The sequence below is a fragment of the Chlorocebus sabaeus genome, chromosome 5, assembly GCF_047675955.1.
Source record: "Chlorocebus sabaeus isolate Y175 chromosome 5, mChlSab1.0.hap1, whole genome shotgun sequence".
NCBI classification, from domain to species: Eukaryota; Metazoa; Chordata; class Mammalia; order Primates; family Cercopithecidae; genus Chlorocebus; species Chlorocebus sabaeus.
Window position 1 is genome coordinate 64,814,911 of NC_132908.1, and position 18,818 is coordinate 64,833,728.

At 55.8% G+C, this 18,818-nt stretch overlaps 2 protein-coding genes across 7 annotated transcripts; both read left to right on the plus strand.

The window, feature by feature from the left end:
• Positions 1-512: 512 nt before the first annotated feature.
• EDC4 (enhancer of mRNA decapping 4) lies at positions 513-12,909 on the plus strand. 3 transcript variants are annotated; one of them, XM_007993913.3, is made up of 29 exons: positions 513-824; positions 4,003-4,159; positions 4,547-4,658; positions 4,931-5,030; positions 5,276-5,465; positions 5,568-5,715; positions 5,800-5,904; positions 6,223-6,332; positions 6,417-6,500; positions 6,593-6,688; positions 6,794-6,896; positions 7,014-7,194; positions 7,293-7,365; positions 7,468-7,559; positions 7,643-7,830; positions 7,906-8,036; positions 8,128-8,281; positions 8,632-9,065; positions 9,151-9,255; positions 9,340-9,492; positions 9,572-9,608; positions 9,743-9,920; positions 10,029-10,184; positions 10,288-10,403; positions 10,840-11,005; positions 11,090-11,276; positions 11,369-11,588; positions 11,975-12,138; positions 12,361-12,909. In XM_007993913.3, exons 1-29 carry the CDS (start codon positions 743-745, stop codon positions 12,551-12,553), a joined length of 4,215 nt encoding a protein of 1,404 aa, XP_007992104.2. In that variant the 5' UTR covers positions 513-742; the 3' UTR covers positions 12,554-12,909. The 3 variants fall into 3 exon arrangements, with proteins under 3 accessions (XP_007992104.2, XP_072871592.1, XP_072871593.1); XM_073015492.1 differs by lacking the exon at positions 513-824 and adding an exon at positions 3,058-3,895; XM_073015491.1 differs by having other exon boundaries at positions 9,743-10,184.
• Positions 12,910-13,011: 102 nt separating this feature from the next.
• NRN1L (neuritin 1 like) lies at positions 13,012-17,253 on the plus strand. Of its 4 annotated transcripts, XR_005243823.2 has the most exons (4): positions 13,012-13,402; positions 14,134-14,266; positions 14,386-14,765; positions 14,959-15,333. XR_005243823.2 is itself a non-coding variant. In XM_038008010.2 (3 exons), the coding sequence occupies exons 1-3, from the start codon at positions 13,315-13,317 to the stop codon at positions 17,159-17,161; spliced, it is 279 nt and encodes a 92-aa protein (XP_037863938.1). In that variant the 5' UTR covers positions 13,012-13,314; the 3' UTR covers positions 17,162-17,253. The 4 variants fall into 4 exon arrangements, 3 of the variants coding, with proteins under 3 accessions (XP_037863938.1, XP_007992102.1, XP_007992103.1); XM_038008010.2 differs by lacking the exons at positions 14,386-14,765; positions 14,959-15,333 and adding an exon at positions 17,104-17,253; XM_007993911.3 differs by lacking the exon at positions 14,959-15,333 and having other exon boundaries at positions 14,386-14,780.
• Positions 17,254-18,818: the final 1,565 nt, after the last annotated feature.

Below are 18,818 nucleotides of genomic sequence, written 5' to 3' on the forward strand. Positions count from 1 at the left end.
TGTCTGCAATAAAGAAGAATTTGTAAACTGTGGTTTCTTTCTTCTAACCTGAGGGTGCCAGGTGGGACAAGGGGATGCTGGGGGACAGTAGGGAACAATGACTGATCATTGTGGTGGGACCATCTCTGCTCTTGCAATTCCTGAGTTTTATGACCTCGAGGGTCGCCTCAGGCCTTGAGTTATTCCCACCCATTCTCCAAAGGAAACCTGAGGCACCTGCCAATTCAGCATATTCTGGGGGTCTGAAGGACCTTAGCATGGGCGGCTGAGTTGACCCCGTCCTGGGACCATCGGAGTCCATGCTCTGGGAGTGGGCAGGGACCTGGCGGCTTCTGAGTCGAGTAGGGTTCTGGGTGGCCCAGTGCGTGGACGTTTACCTCATCATCCCTGTGGAACTTCCCTGACCTCGCGGGCACAGGGGCGGGGCCGCCGAGGGGGACGGGCTGCGGGAGGGGTTTAGGCTTCCGCCCCCAGCCCGGAACCTTTCTTCTCCGTCCCTGGCAGGTTCCGGAAGCCTCGGCTAGTGGGGGCCGGAAGTGGAGGCGGTTGGTGGGGTTGGTGGGGTTGGTGGGGTTGGCGGGGCTGGGGGACGGTACGCGGGCGTTGGTTTGCGAACTGCGGGTGGACTGAGTGTAGTGACCGGCGTCCTGCTGTCTCGCCCCGTCGCGGGTGGGCGAGGGTGGGTGGTGCGCGGCGGCGGCGGAACGAACGCGGTGCGGGCTGGGCGCCCGCCGCTGGGCTCATGGCCTCCTGCGCGAGCATCGATATCGAGGACGCCACGCAGCACCTGCGGGACATCCTCAAGCTGGACCGACCCGCGGGCGGTGAGCGGGGGTTGCGGGGGTGGGCCCCAGGCGAGCTGACAAAAGGGCGGCGCGCGTCTGAACCGCCCTTGGGGCCCGCAGCTCCCTTAGGACCAGCTCTAGATCTTCCTGGCGGGTAAGGGTGGACGGGGATTGACTGTGCCCCTCGAAGGGCGCAGACCCCTGGGTGTGACCCCTCCCTATCTTGTCCTCAGGCTGTTCTGCCTCGTCCTTCAACGTCTGGGTTGAAGGTGAAGTCCCTTCTCTGAATCCGCTGGGGCCCTCTGGTTTCCTGGCCCCGAGGTCTGTAGTGTTCCTGGGACTGGCCTAGCTTCTCTTCCCTTTCGCCATGATTCAGAGGCCTGGTCTGGGCTCCGTATATGGAATTCTGGGCCTAGGCTTAAGCGAGACGCTGAAGAGTCGCCGGTCCCCCCCATAACTTGGCCCTTCTCTCTGGAATAAAGACTCCAGGCCTCCCGTTCTGAAACTGATTTCCAGGAGGAAATGGAGGAGGTGTCCAGCCTCAATTCTGTGTTCTTTCTGGGATGAAGGCAAACCACAGACCGCACCACCCTGACTGAATTAGGCTACAAATATTTCCAAGCCCTAATTTGTTCCCATTCATTCATATTTCGCTTTTAATGATACCTCAGAACTAATCTTGTCCCCATAGATTCCCCAAGACACAGCTAACAGGGTTGTAATATACTGTTGTCATTGAAAGAGAGGAGTGTCTCGATACTGTGATGGGCATGGGAAGGGTGGAGGCTGGTGAGTGCAGAGTGCAGGTCTGAGAGGGGAGAGTGGGCTAGGTCTGGTAATGTGAACAGGGTCTTGGGTGTCAGAAAAGGCACCCAAGGCATGTATGTAGAAGGCACCTATTAGGAAAAGGAAATAGCACGTGTGGAGGTACTAGTTTACTGACAGGTTTAGGGATCTCTGAAGTGGCCGGTGATGATGGTGTGGGTGTACAGTGGAGGACTGATGTTTCCTCAGATCTTGTTCTTACACCTGCTGGGAGGCCCAGACTGGCTGCTTCTGGAAGCAGGCACTGGTGCTCACTAGGGGTGGATTCAGCTAAGCCCTACTTTCAGAAAATCCATTTGCTGCCTGAGACCACTGGGTCCTTTGTGCCAGGCCTGGAGTGTGTGCCCTCTTCACTCATGAGTTGGGCGTGGACCTCTTCTGCTGCTCAGCTGCTTTGCAGACTAGACTCTGCAGAGATTTGGTAGAGCCTGGCATGGCCAACCATGTACAGCCTGGGCCTGCTTTTTGGTTGTCCTCATGGTACCCTTCATGGAAGGAAGAGTGGTCAGCTTGTCACTGAACAGCTAAAGTGGCTCTGATCCGAATGAAGTGGCCTGGAGGCTTTCCTTATAACTTCTTTGTTTATTGATTGGCACTTGATTCCCTTGTTTGCCAAGCAGCTCTTTCTTGTCTCCTCTCACTGGAGGACCAGGTCAGAACTCAGACTGTTGAGGGCTGGGTGCGGTGTCTCCCGCCTATAATCCCAGCACTTTGGGAGGCCGAGGTGGGTAGATTGCTTGAGGCCAGAAGTTCGAGACCAGCCTGGCCAACATGGTTTCCCAACATGGTGAAACCTCGTCTCTACTAAAAATATAAAAATTGGCCGGGCACAGTGGCTCACGCCTGTAATCTCAGCACTTTGGGAGGCCGAGGCAGGCGGATCACAAGGTCATGAGATTGAGACCATCCTGGCTAACTTGGTGAAACCCCATCTCTACTAAACATACAAAAAATTAGCCGGGCATGGTGGCGGGCACCTGTAGTCCCGGCTGCTCGGGAGGCTGAGGCAGGAGAATGGTGTGAACCTGGGAGGCGGAGCTTGCAGTGAGCCAAGATTACGCCACTGCATTCCAGCCTGGGCGACAGAGCAAGACTCCAAAGATAAAAAAAAAAGCTGGGTATGGTGGCTCACGCCTGTAATCCCAGCACTTTGGAAGGCCGAGGTGTGTGGATCACAAGGTCAGGAGTTCGAGACCAGCCTGGCCAAGATGGTGAAACCCCGTCTCTACTAAAAATAAAAAGAAAGTAGCCGGGCACGGTGGCACGTGCCTGTAGTCCCAGCTACTTGGGAGGCTGAGGCAGGAGAATCCCTTGAACCTGGGAGGCGGAGGTTGCTGTGAGCTGAGATCATGCCACTGCACTCTAGCCTGGGCAACTCCATCTAAAAAAAAAAAAAAAAACTTAGCTGAGCTGTAATCCCAGCTACTTGGGAGGCTGGTGCAGGAGAACTGCTTCAACCCAGAGGGTGGAGGTTGCAGTGAGCCAGGATCGCGCCAAAAGAACTGAAAGACTATTGTGAGTGGAAACTTGCTATGTTCCTGTATGTGGAGCCCTAGGCTCCTTGTCATTTGGGAATTTTGGAAATGGTGTCTGAGCCTATGAGAGTGTTTGAAACCCAGCCAGTTGCAAAGAACTGAAATGCTGTCTTTCCTTACTCCACACTCTGTCCCATAGTTTCTCTCCTTTTGGTCCAGCTCCTTTATGTCCCTGCATTCTGTGTTTACTTGCCCAAGATAGCTTCTTCTGAGCCATTTCTGTGTGGGGCAGCCCCTTCCACATCTTACCAGTGCCCTTCCATGCCTTAGGAGCCCATCTTCTCTCCAGATCTTGACACTACGTTGGTCTAGGCCTTGATCTCTCTCACCCAGATTCTCAACCATTCTGCCTGCTATCTTAGTCATCCCACTGGCCAGAACTGACCGCGTCACCTTCCCCTTTGAAACTATGGTTCTCATGGCCCACAGGGAAGAGTCTAAGTGCCACAGCATCATACCTGATGCCTCTGCAGCTTTGTTTTCCCTCCATCCTTCCTGTGTTTGTGTGTTCTGGCCACACTAACTGCTGTATAAAGTCTTTCCTGACCGTTCCTATGCCCTTACTCAGAGTCCACAGAGTTCTGTGATAACCCAGGCCTGAGTATTAACTGGCCTGAAAGGGTCCTTGATGGCTTGTACCCCTCCCCCAGGCAGAAGAGCCTCATGCTCATCCTTGGTCCTGCATACATCAGCGTTTATGGAACGAGAGATGAACACAGGGCCCTCCTCCTCATGGACATGCTTTGCTCAGTTGAGTGTTCTTAGAACACCTCATAGTTCTTGAAGGAAATTCTGCAAGGGGAGAAGCTTGTGGGCAGGTCGAGCAACCTTATCAGAGTGACCCTCTCTGTCCCCAGGCCCCAGTGCAGAGAGCCCACGGCCATCCAGTGCCTACAATGGGGACCTCAATGGGCTTCTGGTCCCAGACCCGCTCTGCTCAGGTGATGGTACCTCAACAAACAAGACTGGTCTTCGGACCATGCCACCCATTAACCTGCAAGAGAAGCAGGTCATGTGAGTACCTAGGAGACGACAATGGTGGTGATGGTGTGTTTGGGGTGTCTTCCTAGCTGAAGCCATGAGATGGGGAGTGAGCAGGGCCAGCAGCCTCTGCTGCTTCCTCTCTCGATGACCTGGGGTGGAGTTTGAGCTTGCACTAGGATGAGAGGCAAGGACAAGCTCAAGGGTTTGGCCTGGATACCTGGTTTAAAATTAAAGTAGACTCATTCTCAAGGAAGGAGGTGAGCAAGCGGAGCTGTGGGTCTGGGGCCGGTGTACCAGGCAAAGCTGACATTGGACTAGATACCTTTACCAGGCTGGCTATGTCCTCGCTTCCTCCCATCCCTGCCCATTGAGCCTTTGGGTGAACAAGAGACAAAGTTTTTGCACTCTTCCCCACAGCTGTCTCTCAGGAGATGATAGCTCCACCTGCATTGGGATTTTGGCCAAGGAGGTGGAGATTGTGGCCAGCAGTGACTCTAGCATTTCAAGCAAGGCCCGGGGAAGCAACAAGGTAGGTACTAGGATGCTGTGGCATATATAATGTATAGGGGCACACCCAGCCTTTCCGGTCTCCCTCATGCTGCCAGTTCCTGTGGGGCCACCTTGACACTTTCCCAGTTTCAAGAAGCCAGGGCTGGGTGCCAAGCCTCTGTGGGAGTCTGGCTCCAGGAGGTAACAGTGGGTAGCTGGACTTGCATCTGTGTCCTTTCCCATCCCCAGGGATGTTGGGGGCCACCTAGGCTCTAGGGAAGTTCCATGACTTTTCTCACCCTGGGTTCTCAGGTGAAAATTCAGCCTGTCGCCAAGTATGACTGGGAGCAGAAGTACTACTATGGCAACCTGATTGCTGTGTCTAACTCCTTCTTGGCCTATGCCATTCGGGGTGAGTAAAGACAGTGGGGAGGAAGGAATGTTATGCTGGACGTCCAACAGAGCCAGTTCCAACATCAAGCCACTCAGGCCTTAGGGGTACAATGGGAGGTTTGTCCATGCTGCCTCCTGGGGAGCTGGGTGGGAAAACCAAGCTTGCGACTATGGTGGTGGCAGGGAGACAGACAGGGGCAGCGCTTCTCTGCTGCTGCCTGAGCCTGGATATGTACTCATGGTGCACTGCTCTCCTGATTCCAGCTGCCAACAATGGCTCCGCCATGGTGCGGGTGATCAGTGTCAGCACTTCGGAGCGGACCTTGCTCAAGGGCTTCACAGGCAGTGTGGCTGATCTGGCTTTTGCACACCTCAACTCTCCACAGCTGGCCTGCCTGGATGAGGCAGGCAACCTGTTCGTGTGGCGCTTGGCTCTGGTTAATGGCAAAATTCAGTATCCATTCCTTCCCGTGGGTGGTGGGACTGAAGAAGGGTGGGCGGAGCTGGGGTGTCACGCCTCTTCATTCACCTATCTAGCCCTTAACACCCTGCTCAGAGAAGAGATCTTGGTCCATATCCGGCAGCCAGAGGGCACGCCACTGAACCACTTTCGCAGGATCATCTGGTGCCCCTTCATCCCGGAGGAGAGCGAGGACTGCTGTGAGGAGAGCAGCCCGACGGTGGCCCTGCTGCATGAAGACCGGGTGAGGGGGCTGGCATGGCGAGGAGGCGCCAGGGAAGCCATAGTGTGAGGATGGGCTGCACACTCACCTCTCTGTGCCTTCCAGGCTGAGGTGTGGGACCTGGACATGCTCCGCTCCAGCCACAGCACTTGGCCTGTGGATGTCAGCCAGATCAAGCAGGGCTTCATTGTGGTAAAAGGTCATAGCACGGTAAGCCTGTGACTGCCTGCCTCCCCTGCCCTCCCCTTCCTCATATCTGTCCTCTGTTCCCTATATCCACAGCTGTCCGGGCAGCTTTACTAGCATTCTGCCCATGGGGACTCTGAGCTCAAAGTGGCCCTTGCCTGTGCAGTTTTCTCCTTACCTCGCAGCACCCTGCAGATCTGGCCTTCTCTAGGGACCCTGTTCATTCAGTCAGTCACACAAGCATGCCAGTCCCACCATGAGTCAGTCCAGCTCATTACCATTCTCACTTGGGAGGGACTTGTGCTCACCTCTAGTCAGCAAAGCTTTTTGGGTTCTTTCTAGTGCCTCAGTGAAGGAGCTCTCTCCCCTGATGGGACTGTGCTGGCTACTGCGAGCCATGATGGCTATGTCAAGTTCTGGCAGATCTACATTGAGGGGCAAGATGAGCCAAGGTAAGGCAGGGCCTCAGGGACCAGGATCCTCCCGAGGTAGCCGACTGGACTGCTCACTCAGGCCCCTCATCTGCCTACCTGCAGGTGTCTGCACGAGTGGAAGCCTCATGATGGGCGGCCCCTCTCCTGCCTCCTGTTCTGTGACAACCATAAGAAACAAGACCCTGAGTGAGTGAGTGGGCAGCCTAGTGGGTGGTGGGCTGGACCATGGCTCCCAGCAGGGGGCCCAGCCAGCCAGTCAGTGCCTTGTTGCCTTGCAGTGTCCCTTTCTGGAGGTTCCTTATTACTGGTGCTGACCAGAACCGAGAGCTAAAGATGTGGTGTACGGTGTCCTGGACCTGCCTGCAGACTGTTCGGTAAGGAGTAGTTGGAAGGCTGGGGGACCGGGCAGGGGCAGCAGGGTTGGGAATGTGGCTTTCTTCAGTTCTCAGCCTCATTTACTCTGCTTTGTGGCTCTCTAGCTTCTCCCCAGATATCTTCAGCTCAGTGAGTGTGCCCCCTAGCCTCAAGGTTTGCTTGGACCTCTCAGCAGAATACCTGATTCTCAGCGATGTGCAACGGAAGGTAGGCTGCCATGGGGTAACCTGGGCAGAGCTGGGATTATAGAGGAAGGCCAAGGGGCAGGTGGCGCATTGCAGCCCTTAGCCTCTGAGCTCAGCTAGGAACGTTCTGCCTGTGCAGGTCCTCTATGTGATGGAGCTGCTGCAGAACCAGGAGGAGGGTCATGCCTGCTTCAGCTCCATCTCGGAGTTCCTGCTCACCCACCCTGTGCTGAGCTTCGGTATCCAGGTTGTGAGTCGCTGCCGGCTGCGGCACACTGAGGTGCTGCCTGCCGAAGAGGAAAATGACAGCCTGGGTGCTGGTGAGCTGCCCCAGGGTCAGAGCTATGTGTCCATGTATCTAGGGGGTGTGGAGGCACAGAGAGGGCCGGGGGCTTCATCGTCCACACTATCCTTTCAGATGGTACCCATGGAGCTGGTGCCATGGAGTCTGCAGCTGGTGTGCTCATCAAACTCTTTTGTGTGCATACTAAGTGAGTGTTTGGGGAGGCCCATCAGTGCCCTGTCTGTGTCTGTCTCCACTCTACTGATCCTTGCCCTTGGAGCACTTTATTCTCCCCCTTCTTTTCCTGCAGGGCACTGCAAGATGTGCAGATCCGCTTCCAGCCACAGTTGAACCCTGATGTGGTGGCCCCACTCCCCACCCACACTGCCCATGAGGACTTTAGTGAGTAGGGCATGAGAGGGAGGTTGGGTAAGTTGGACTGACCAGGGTCTGAGATCTGACTCAAGTGGCAACTTGCCCTGCAGCATTTGGAGAGTCTCGGCCCGAACTGGGCTCCGAGGGCCTGGGGTCAGCCACTCACGGCTCCCAGCCTGACCTCCGACGAATCGTGGAGCTGCCTGCACCTGCCAACTTCCTCAGTCTGAGCAGTGAGACCAAGCCCAAGTTGATGACACCTGACGCCTTCATGACACCTAGCGCCTCCTTGCAGCAGGTACTCTCCCAAGGTAGGGGGACCTGGGAATGCCTCAGCCATAGGCCACAGGTCTTATTCCCTGCATCTCCCCAGATCACTGCCTCTCCCAGCAGCAGCAGCAGTGGTAGCAGCAGCAGCAGCAGCAGCAGCAGCAGCAGCAGCAGCTCCCTTACAGCTGTGTCTGCCATGAGCAGCACCTCAGCTGTGGACCCCTCCTTGACCAGGTGAGGCAAGGGTCAGAGATGGAGGATGGCAGGGGCTGGTACCAGATGATGCCAAGCTCTGGCTACTGACACCTCAAGCTTCCCCCACCAGGCCACCTGAGGAGCTGACTTTGAGCCCCAAGCTGCAGCTGGATGGCAGCCTGACAATGAACAGCAGTGGCAGCCTGCAGGCAAGCCCACGCGGCCTCCTGCCCAGCCTGCTCCCAGCCCCAGCCGACAAACTGACTCCCAAGGGGCCGGGCCAGGTGTGTGAATGGGTGTGTGTGTGAAGTGTGGGGAGCAGGTGGGCGGCAGCAGGGAAGGTAGGTGGTGGGTTCCTCCCGACCCCCCTGCTGCTGATCCTGCTCTACCCAACATGGTCCATGTTTCCCTGAGGTCATTTCACCCTCCTGTGTTTCTTGGTGGGTGTCTTCTCAGCCTCCCTGTCCCCACCTCCTCTTCTGGGCTGTGGCCTCGTTTTTGACCTGTATCCCCACTTGACCTTTTGACTCTGCTGCCCCGTCTCTCATTACTGCTAATACTAATGCTTCGTGTCTGTGCCCCCATCCCTGCCTCACCTCCTGTCACTTAAGCCCCCATCTTTGGCCCTCCTCAGGTGCCTACTGCTGCCTCTGCACTGTCCCTGGAGCTGCAGGAAGTGGAGCCCCTGGGGCTACCCCAAGCCTCCCCTAGCCGCACCCGTTCCCCTGATGTCATCTCCTCAGCTTCCACTGCCCTGTCCCAGGACATCCCTGAGATTGCATCTGAGGCCCTGTCCCGTGGTTTTGGCTCCTCTGCACCAGAGGGCCTTGAGCCAGACAGTATGGCTTCAGCCGCCTCAGCACTGCACCTACTGTCCCCACGGCCCCGGCCAGGGCCCGAGCTCGGCCCCCAGCTTGGCCTTGATGGAGGCCCTGGGGACGGAGATCGGCATAGTACCCCCTCCCTCCTGGAGGCAGCCTTGACCCAGGAGGCCTCGACTCCTGACAGTCAGGTTTGGCCCACAGCACCTGACATTACTCGTGAGACCTGCAGCACCCTGGCAGAAAGGTGAGGAGCTTGGGAGGGGAAAAGTGTGTTAGCAGGAGGGACTTCAGATAGATTCATCCTCTGCTGAGTTGGCCTGTCCTTCCAGCCCCAGGAATGGCCTTCAGGAAAAGCACAAGAGCCTGGCCTTCCACCGACCACCATATCACCTGCTGCAGCAACGTGACAGTCAGGATGCCAGTGCTGAGCAAAGGTGGGTGCCACTCTACACCATTGTCCTCATGTGGGGATGGGCAGCAAGTGGGCAGAGGCTTACTCCTCCTTCCCCTTCCCACAGTGACCATGATGATGAGGTAGCCAGCCTTGCCTCTGCTTCAGGAGGCTTTGGCACCAAAGTTCCTGCTCCACGGCTGCCTGCCAAGGACTGGAAGACCAAGGGATCCCCTCGAACCTCACCCAAGCTCAAAAGGAAAAGCAAGAAGGATGATGGGTAGGGAGGAATCCTAGGGAGGGAGAGGGTGGTCTCCAGGCTGCCTGACGTAGCCTGAGGTGCTTCTCACCTATGGCAGGGATGCAGCCATGGGATCCCGGCTCACAGAGCACCAGGTAAGTGAACGAGCCCACTTTGTACTTGTGGAACTTCACCCTGTGGGGGTGGAGAAGGGCTCTGGGCCATTCCCTGGTCTGGTGTGTGGGGATGGGTGGGGCAGGCATCGTGTGACTGTCAGTGCTATTGACAGGTGCCAGAGCCCCCTGAGGACTGGCCAGCGCTAATTTGGCAACAGCAGAGAGAGCTGGCAGAGCTGCGGCACAGCCAAGAAGAGCTGCTGCAGCGTCTGTGTACCCAACTCGAAGGCCTGCAGAGCACAGTTACAGGCCACGTAGAACGTGCCCTTGAGACCCGGCACGAGCAGGAGCGTATCCTTGAGACTGGTAGCACAACATGGCATAGGGATGGGGGCAGCATTCTTGGCCTGGGAAGGAGTACACGACCTGCTCCAGGCCTGTTCCTTAGCTACGGCGCAGAGCGGCGGCTGGAGCGAGCACTGGCTGAGGGGCAGCAGCGGGGAGGGCAGCTGCAGGAGCAGCTGACACAACAGTTGTCCCAAGCACTGTCTTCAGCTGTAGCTGGGCGACTAGAGCGCAGCATACGGGATGAGATCAAGAAGACAGTCCCTCCATGTGAGTTTTGCATGCAGATTCCTTTTGGGTGGTTCAGGTGAAAGTGGGGGTACCTGTCAAGCTGCTTCTCATGGCTCCACCTTCCCCTCTTCCCCTCTGCCAGGTGTCTCAAGGAGTCTGGAGCCTATGGCAGGCCAACTGAGCAACTCAGTGGCTACCAAGCTCACAGCTGTGGAGGGCAGCATGAAAGAGAACATCTCCAAGCTGCTCAAGTCCAAGGTGCTATAGGGCCCAAGATGTGGGTGGAGGTGGTGGTTCCTGGGCCTAGTCAGGCCAGGTTGGGCTCAGGTTTTCAGGTTTTCTTTTTTGTTTGTTTGTTTTTGTTTTTTTTTTTTTGAGATGGAGTCTCACTCTGCCTCCCAGGCTGGAGTTCAATGGTGCAATCTCAGCTCACTGCAACCTCTGCCTTCCGGGTTCAAGTGATTCTCCTGCCTCAGCCTGACAAGTAGCTGGGGCTACAGGCGCGCGCCACCACACCCAGCTAATTTTTGTATTTTTAGTGGAGACAGGGTTTCACCATGTTGGCCAGGGTGGTCTCGATCTCCTGATCTCATGATCCGCCCGCCTCGGCCTCCCAAAGTGCTAGGATTACAGGTGTGAGCCACTGCACCCAGCAGACTCAGGTTTTCAACTTGACCCCCTCTTCTAACCCCAGAACTTGACTGATGCCATTGCCCGAGCAGCTGCAGACACATTACAGGGGCCGATGCAGGCAGCCTACCGGGAAGCCTTCCAGAGTGTGGTGCTGCCGGCCTTTGAGAAGAGCTGCCAGGCCATGTTCCAGCAAATCAATGATAGCTTCCGACTGGGGACACAGGAATGTGAGTGGGGTCATATGGCCCAAGGTGGGAGGGGTTATCCTCTTTCCTTCTGTTCCTCTTATAGTCCCCGTGGTCACCCCTCAGACTTGCAGCAGCTAGAAAGCCACATGAAGAGCCGGAAGGCACGGGAACAGGAGGCCAGGGAGCCTGTGCTGGCCCAGCTGCGGGGCCTGGTCAGCACACTGCAGAGTGCCACTGAGCAGATGGCAGCCACCGTGGCCAGCAGTGTTCGGGCTGAGGTGCAGCACCAGCTGCATGTGGCTGTGGGCAGGTGTGTGGACAGAGTACTGGGCAAGGTGGTGGGCTTGAGAAAGGCCAGACTGGGCTCCCTGTCCACTTCACCTCATTCACTTCCCTTTGCAGCCTTCAGGAGTCCATTTTAGCACAGGTACAGCGCATCGTTAAGGGTGAGGTGAGTGTGGCGCTCAAGGAGCAGCAGGCCGCTGTCACCTCCAGCATCATGCAGGCCATGCGCTCAGCTGCTGGCACACCCGTCCCCTCTGCCCACCTTGACTGCCAGGCCCAGCAAGCCCATATCCTGCAGCTGCTGCAGCAGGGCCACCTCAATCAGGCCTTCCAGCAGGTACGATAGGCGTTAGGCCCTGGTAAGGGTCACGTGTCTCTTGACAAGGCCCACACACCATACATTCCACCCACCAGCTTTGCACCTTCTGGCCCCAGCAGACTGTTCTTGGTTCCCTTTGGCCTCCAGGCCATTGTCCCTGCTGCTTCCTCTTCCTGGACCCCCTTCTTCCCACCTACCCCACCTTGCTTTACAACTACCCTTCTCAGGAACCATTTCCCAATCCCCTAGGGTAACTATACAACCCTGCGGGGCTCTCTCTGAGTCCCTCTGGAGCCCTCACTAGCGCACCCTGTGGTCTTCCTCCCTCAGGCCACACAGTTCAGATAAACAGACATTCCATCCTGATAATTTGCTATAAACACTGCTCTTTTTTTCTCCTCCAGGCACTGACAGCTGCTGACCTGAACCTGGTGCTGTATGTGTGTGAAACTGTAGACCCAGCCCAGGTTTTTGGGCAGCCACCCTGCCCACTCTCTCAGCCTGTGCTCCTTTCCCTCATCCAGCAGCTGGCATCTGACCTTGGCACTCGAACTGACCTCAAGCTCAGGTAAGTGGGGGCAGCCAGGAATGGGGAGATGAGCTGGGGAGTGGGGGAGTGGGAGCGAGCAGTTTGAAGCTGACACCCACTTCTGCCTGAATCCTCTTCCTAATTTTCTCCACCAATCCTCTCTGCCCTCACCCAGAGGGTTCCCTCTGGGCTTCAGTTCCACCAGGGGGCGCTCCCATCTGCTGGTGCCCACCTGTACCCTGTCCTTTCCCCCATCCCCAGCTACCTGGAAGAGGCCGTGATGCATCTGGACCACAGTGACCCCATCACTCGGGACCACATGGGCTCCGTTATGGCCCAGGTGCGCCAAAAGCTTTTTCAGTTCCTGCAGGCTGAGCCACACAACTCACTTGGCAAAGCGGCCCGGCGTCTCAGCCTCATGCTGCATGGTCTCGTGACCCCCAGCCTCCCTTAGCTGCTAAGCCTGCCTTGCCCAGGGGTGGGATGGCACTGAAGGCCATCAGACAGGCCTAGGCCGAGGCAGGGTCACGGCTGGCCTTTACCTGCTCAGGCCCCCATTTCTGGGGTGTTTGGGGGTCAGGGAGCAGGGAGCACTGGCCGTGGTCTACAGGGTGTGGTAGTCAGAAGGTTTAGGCTGGGCCCAGGGCAGGTATTGTGCCTGCTTGGGTTCTGCCATGCCTGGAGCATGACCCTGAGATCGTGACACCACTTGAGTGGAATTTTCCATGTTCCTTTTTACCTCTAATTTGGATCTTTTTGTTTTTGAAAAATATTGAGAAATTCAATTAAATGCTTTTGGAATAAAACGGAGTATGTGTGTGCTTTTGGTTTGTCTTTGGTGTGACTCTCATAACTGCCCTCTGTTCCTTCCCTGCCCCTCTCTTCCCTGTGGAGCTCTGTCTAGACCAACCCAGCCAAGGGGCGGGGTTACCCACTCATCTGTTCCAACTGCCTTCCCAGATCTCCCTTCTCCCTCCTTTTATGGGGTGAGGGTCCAGGGGCCTGCTCAGCACCAGCCTGTGCTCCTGGGAATTTCTGCTTTCTGAGGTCCCTTCTCGCTCCTTTACCCATTTGGGTGTTGGAGGCGGAGCCGCCAGCTGGGTTCGGAGCCCCACCCCCGGCTTCCATCCAATCACCGTCCCTCCCTCCGGGGGCTGGGCGGACGGGCTGCACTCCAAGCAGCTAGCTCCCGCACTAGGCTCTCAGCCAGGGACGATGCGCCGCTGCCACTGCCGCTGCTGCCGCCGCCGCTGCTGCTGGCAACCACCCCGTGCCCTGAGGCCGTTGCTGTTGCTGCCCCTCGGTGAGTGCGGGCGTCTGGGGCCCGGGCCACACCCCCTTCTCGCCCAGCAAGGCCAGACTGGGCATAGGGTTTGTGGGAACACTGGGCACCAGGGTGGAGAAGAGTTGCAAGGGCTCCAGGAAGGTGTGCTGGTGACTTCAGGACAGAAAGTGAGAGGCACAAACAGCCCTAGTTATGGGGGAAGGACTCCAAAATTTGCATCCCCTCTTATGATAAAGGGAGACATGGCAATGGCAGGACTTATAGATCGGTCATAGGATCCCTAAGTCCTCTCTGAAGGTCTGGCCTGGATCCCAATACCTTTGCATCCTGCCCTGTCTCTCCAAAAATACCTATCTTTAGAGAGAGTTTGGAGGGCCAAGCAAAGCTTGTCTAAACCGCAGAGAGATGCACTTGTTTCTAGTCCCGGGCCTCTGGACCACCCTCCCCTCCACCCTATCCTGATTCCTTCATGTGAACCCTCCTTATCCCACCTGGGGCCCCAGAAGCTCAGAGGAAGAGCTGACTTGGGGGACACAACATCCCCTCCCCCTGTGCAAATCCCAGTCTGGGTCTTACCTTGAAGGGGGCCTGGGTAGGTAATCCCCAGATTTGCCCTTTAGTTCCCTAGGGCACCCTTTTTCCGCTGAGTCACATCCCCAGAGTGCTCCCAGGTAAACAAGCCCCTGGGGGCTGGGGGACGGGCCTGGCTCATCCTATCTACCATTCCCCCACCCCCACCCCACTTCTAGTCCTTGTACCTCCCCTGGCAGCAGCTGCAGTGGGCCCAAACCGCTGTGACACCATATACCAGGGCTTCGCCGAGTGTCTCATCCGCTTGGGGGACGGCATGGGCCGCGGAGGCGAGCTGGAGACCATCTGCAGGTACCAGCGGGTGCGAGGCAGTGGCCCAACCTGTGCCACCATTGGGGACTGAACCTTTTATTTCCCAAACCAAAATCTCCTTGCCTCACCTAATCCCCCTAATCCCACTCCCTTAACAGATCTTGGAATGACTTCCATGCCTGTGCCTCTCGGGTCCTGTTGGGCTGTCCGGAGGAGGCAGCTGCAGTGTGGGAATCACTACAGCAAGAAGCTCGCCGGGCCCCCCATCCGAATAACTTGCACACTCTGTGCAGCGCCCCAGTGCATGTTCGGGAGCGCGGTACAGGCTCCGAAACCAACCAGGAGACACTGCCAGCTGCAGCACCTGCACTCCCCATGGCCCCTGCGCCCCCACTGCTGGCGGCTGCTCTGGCTCTGACCTACCTCCTGGGGCCTCTGGCCTAGCCTATCAGGTCAGGTGGCAGTGCCTATGCCTCCAGCCCTGCCCTGGCGGTGGTTGTCCAGGCTCTGCAGAGCGCAGCAGGGCTTTTCATTAAAGGTATTTATATTTGTACTAAGCTCCTTCCTTTCTCCTGGCTGCGGCCTTGCTTGGCTGGGGCCAGGGACTCCCAGAAACTGATCCTTTGCTTAGATGGAATGGGCGGGGCTGAGGGCCACCACAGGGGAATCAATCTTCCTCCTTACAAACACTGGTTTCCCAGTGGCAGCGCAAAACTTTCCATTTCGTGCAGGTCCCAAGAGCTCCTCCAGTGGAGACCAGAGATCTGCCGGAATGCACAGTCTTCCTCTACTTTCCTGTGCTGGCTTGGGGTCGGGAGGGCGGGGTCTCAGCCCTGCACTCCTAGCACTGCCTACCCCTTCTATCCCTGCCCCTGGGGGCCAGGTGAGCTGGTGAGGTGCCCTTGATCTCAGCTCCACTCCCTCCCCAGCCTCTGGGCTCCTGACCATTTCACCTCCTCCTCTCTCTGCCTGTCACCTCAGCCTTCAAGGCACAGCACAGACTGTGTGCTCAGTCCCTTCCTCTGGCTTTCGCGTCTGTCTGAAGGAGGCCTGTTCTAGAAGGTGGGGAGCCTCTGTTGAAGTCCACATTCAAGCCCCTGATACGACCTGAAGTGGCAAAAACTGGGGTTACTGTAAGGGTTCCTCTGGCCTCTGCTCTCCACAACCTTGTTCTTTGAGAAGAAGTAGGCGGTGTGGTGTCAAAACAATTGCAGAAGGCTTTCTGGAAGCCATGGAATGACAGCATGTGGTGTGCGAGGAGCCCCTCTTCATACCGGTGGAAAGGAAGAGCAAAATCAGCTAGGCAGAATCTGAGGAAGGAGGAAGCCTTCTGGGGGTGGGACCTTCTTCTGATCAGCCTTCTCCCACCACTGTCAGGATCCTATTCCAAGCCATCACCCCACGGTTTATAGAGGCACTGCCATAGTCTCCTCATTGACTTATATTGTCTCTCCCTCCACTTTATTTTTTTTTTATTTATTTTTTTTGAGATGGAGTCTTGCTCTTGTCACCCAGGCTGGAATGCAGTGGCGCAATCTTGGCTCACTGCAACCTCCACCTCCTGGGTTCAAGCAATTCTCCTGCCTTAGCCTCCCTAGTAGCTGGGATTACAGGTGCCTGCCACCATGCCCAACTAATTTTGTATTTTTAGTAGAGATGGGTTTCACCATGTTGGCCAGGCTGGTCTCGAACTCCTGACCTCAGGTGATCTGACCCCCTTGGCCTCCCAAAGTGCTGGGATTGCAGGCATGAGCCACCATGTTCGGCCTTATTCTTTACTTTCTAAATTGAAAAACTCAGCCAGGTGCAGTGGCTCACTCTTGTAGTATCACCTCCTCTAGGAATTATTCCCTAACCCTGACTACAAGCTGAATCAGAAGGCTCCTCTAGGTCCACACAGCTCCTGGATTCCCTTCTGCCTCAGTACTGATAGCACTAGCTTGTTATTGTCTAGGTACAGGTCAGAATTCCCCACTGTGGATTCCCCAAGGGCAGGAAGTCCTTTTTGTCAGAATCCTCATTGTGTCTCTAGCATCCATCCTAGGGCTGGATATAAAGGGTGCACTTGTGGGAGGGTGTGGAATGAAAGATAGAGCTCTTGTTTTTTTTTTTTTTTTTTTTTGAGACGGAGTCTCGCTCTGTCGCCAGGCTGGAGTGCGGTGGCGCAATCTCCACTCAGTGCAAGCTCCGCCTCCCGGGTTCACGCCATTCTCCTGCCTCAGCCTCCCGTGTGGCTGGGACTACAGACGCCCGCCACCGCGCCCGGCTAATTTTTGTATTTTTAGTAGAGACGGGGTTTCACCGTGTTAGTCAGGATGGTCTCGATCTCCTGACCTCGTGATCCGCCCATCTCGGCCTCCCAAAGTGCTGGGATTACAGGCGTGAGCCACTGCGCCCGGCCGAAAGATAGAGCTCTTAAGTCCAGCATGGGTAGTGCTACAGTCAGCAAGGGCTTGGACTGAGAATGACCCCACTGTGGAGGTGTGTCATTTTAGGGTGGCACCTTTACCCTGGGCATACTGCTAGGAAGGATGGTGCTGGGGCTGTATATCCCAGAAGTCTTCCAGAGCTGGTCTTGGATGACCAGGAGCAGGGGCCTGGCTGTTCTGGCCAGCCATCAGGGAGATTACTACCATCCTCCTGCTGTGACCTACTTTTCCCCTGGTTTTTGCTCTCTAAGTCCCTACCCTTCCATGGAATAGAGTGGGGCCTGGGGAGGGGGGAAAGAATCTGCTCTCTGGCCAGGGGCTTAAGGGCTTTGTGTGTTTTATCCTAGAGCTGGAGGAGAGGGGTGGGCTGATAGCCAAGCTGGCTGGGCCCTGGGCACAGCTGCCCAGGCCAGAGCATCATGGTGATGGTGTTTCGCACATTTGAAGCACTGTGGACAAGGAGTACCTTATTGTTCTGAGAGAGCCTGAGGGATGGATGTCCTGAATCCAGTCCCCTCTGCATTAATGTATCTCTTCACCTAAGGACCTCCCTCCTGCTCTTCTCCAGAGCCCAAACCAGCACACAGTAAGAGTTCAATAAATATTTGTTAATTAATGCACTGAATGTCTGTAAAACAGGAGTGTTGTGTAGATTTCTGAGTGCCATCAACCTGGAATTCATATTACTTTTAACCCTCACAACAACTCTGTAAGGTCAGGATTATGACCCCCCCGCTTATATTTTATTTTATTTATTTTATTTTTATTTTATTTATTTATTTATTTATTTTTTGAGACGGAGTCTCGCTCTGTTAGTGCAGTGGCGCAATCTCGGTTCACTGCAAGCTCCGCCTCCTGGGTTCACGCCATTCTCCTGCCTCAGCCTCCCAAGTAGCTGGGACTACAGGCGCCCACCACCTCACCCAGCTAATTTTTTGCGTTCTTAGTAGAGATGGGGCTTCACCGTGTTAGTCAGGATGGTCTCGATCTCCTCACCTCGTGATCCGCCCACCTTGGCCTCCCAAAGTGCTGGGATTACAGGCTTGAGCCACCGCACCCAGCCTTTATTTTATTTTTTGAGACAAAGTCTCATTCTGTCACTCAGGCTGGAGTGCAGCAACCCAATCCTGGCTCACTGCAGCCTTGACCTCCTGGGCTCAAGCGATTCTCCAGCCTCAGCCTCTTGTGTAGCTAGGACTATAGGTCTGTGCTATCACACCCAGCTAATTTTATATTTTGGCAGAGACAGGGTCTCATTATGTCACCCAGGCTGGTCTCAAACTCTTGGCCTTAAATGATCCTCCTCCCTCAGCCACCCAAAGTGTTGAGATTACAAGCACGGAGCTAACCTTATTATATAGCTAAGAAAAATTAGGCTCATGGGCCAGGCGTGGTGGCTCATGCCTGTAAGCCCTGCATTTTGGGAGGCCGAGGCAGGTGGATCACCTGAGGTTGGGAGTTTGAGACCAGCCTGACCAACATGGAGAAACCCTGTCTCTACTAAAAATACAAAAAATTAGCTGGGTGTGGTGGTGCATGCCTGTAATCTCAGCTACTCAGGAGGCTGAGGCAGGAGAATTGCTTGAACCTGGAAGGCAGAGGTTACGGTGAGGCAAGATCGTGCCATTGCACTCTAGCCTGAACAAGAGTGAAACTCCATCTCAAAAAAAAAGAAAGAAAAAGAAAAATGAGGCTTATGGCCCAGCGCAGTGGTCCATGCCTGTAATCCCAGCACCTTGGAAGGCTGAGGTGGGAGGATCACTTAAGGCCCTGTCTCAACAAATAGGCCAGGCGTGGTGGCTCAGGCCTGTAATCCCAGCACTTTGGGAGGCTGAGGCTGGCAGATCACCTGAGGTTGAGGAGAGTTCGAGACCAGCCTAACCAACATGAAGAAACCCTCTCTCTACTAAAAGTACAAAATTAGGCCAGGCGCGATAGCTCACACCTGTAATCCCAGCACTTTGGGAAGCTGAGGCAGGAGAATCGCTTGAACCTGGGAGGCAGAGGTTGCAGTGAGCTGAGATCATGCAATTGCACTCCAGCCTGGAAAACAAGAGCAAAACTCAGTCTCAAAATACATAAATAAATAAGCAAGTCAGGCATGGTGGTGCGTGCCTGTAGACTTAGCTATTTGGGAGGCTGAGGTATAGGGGGATTTTAAG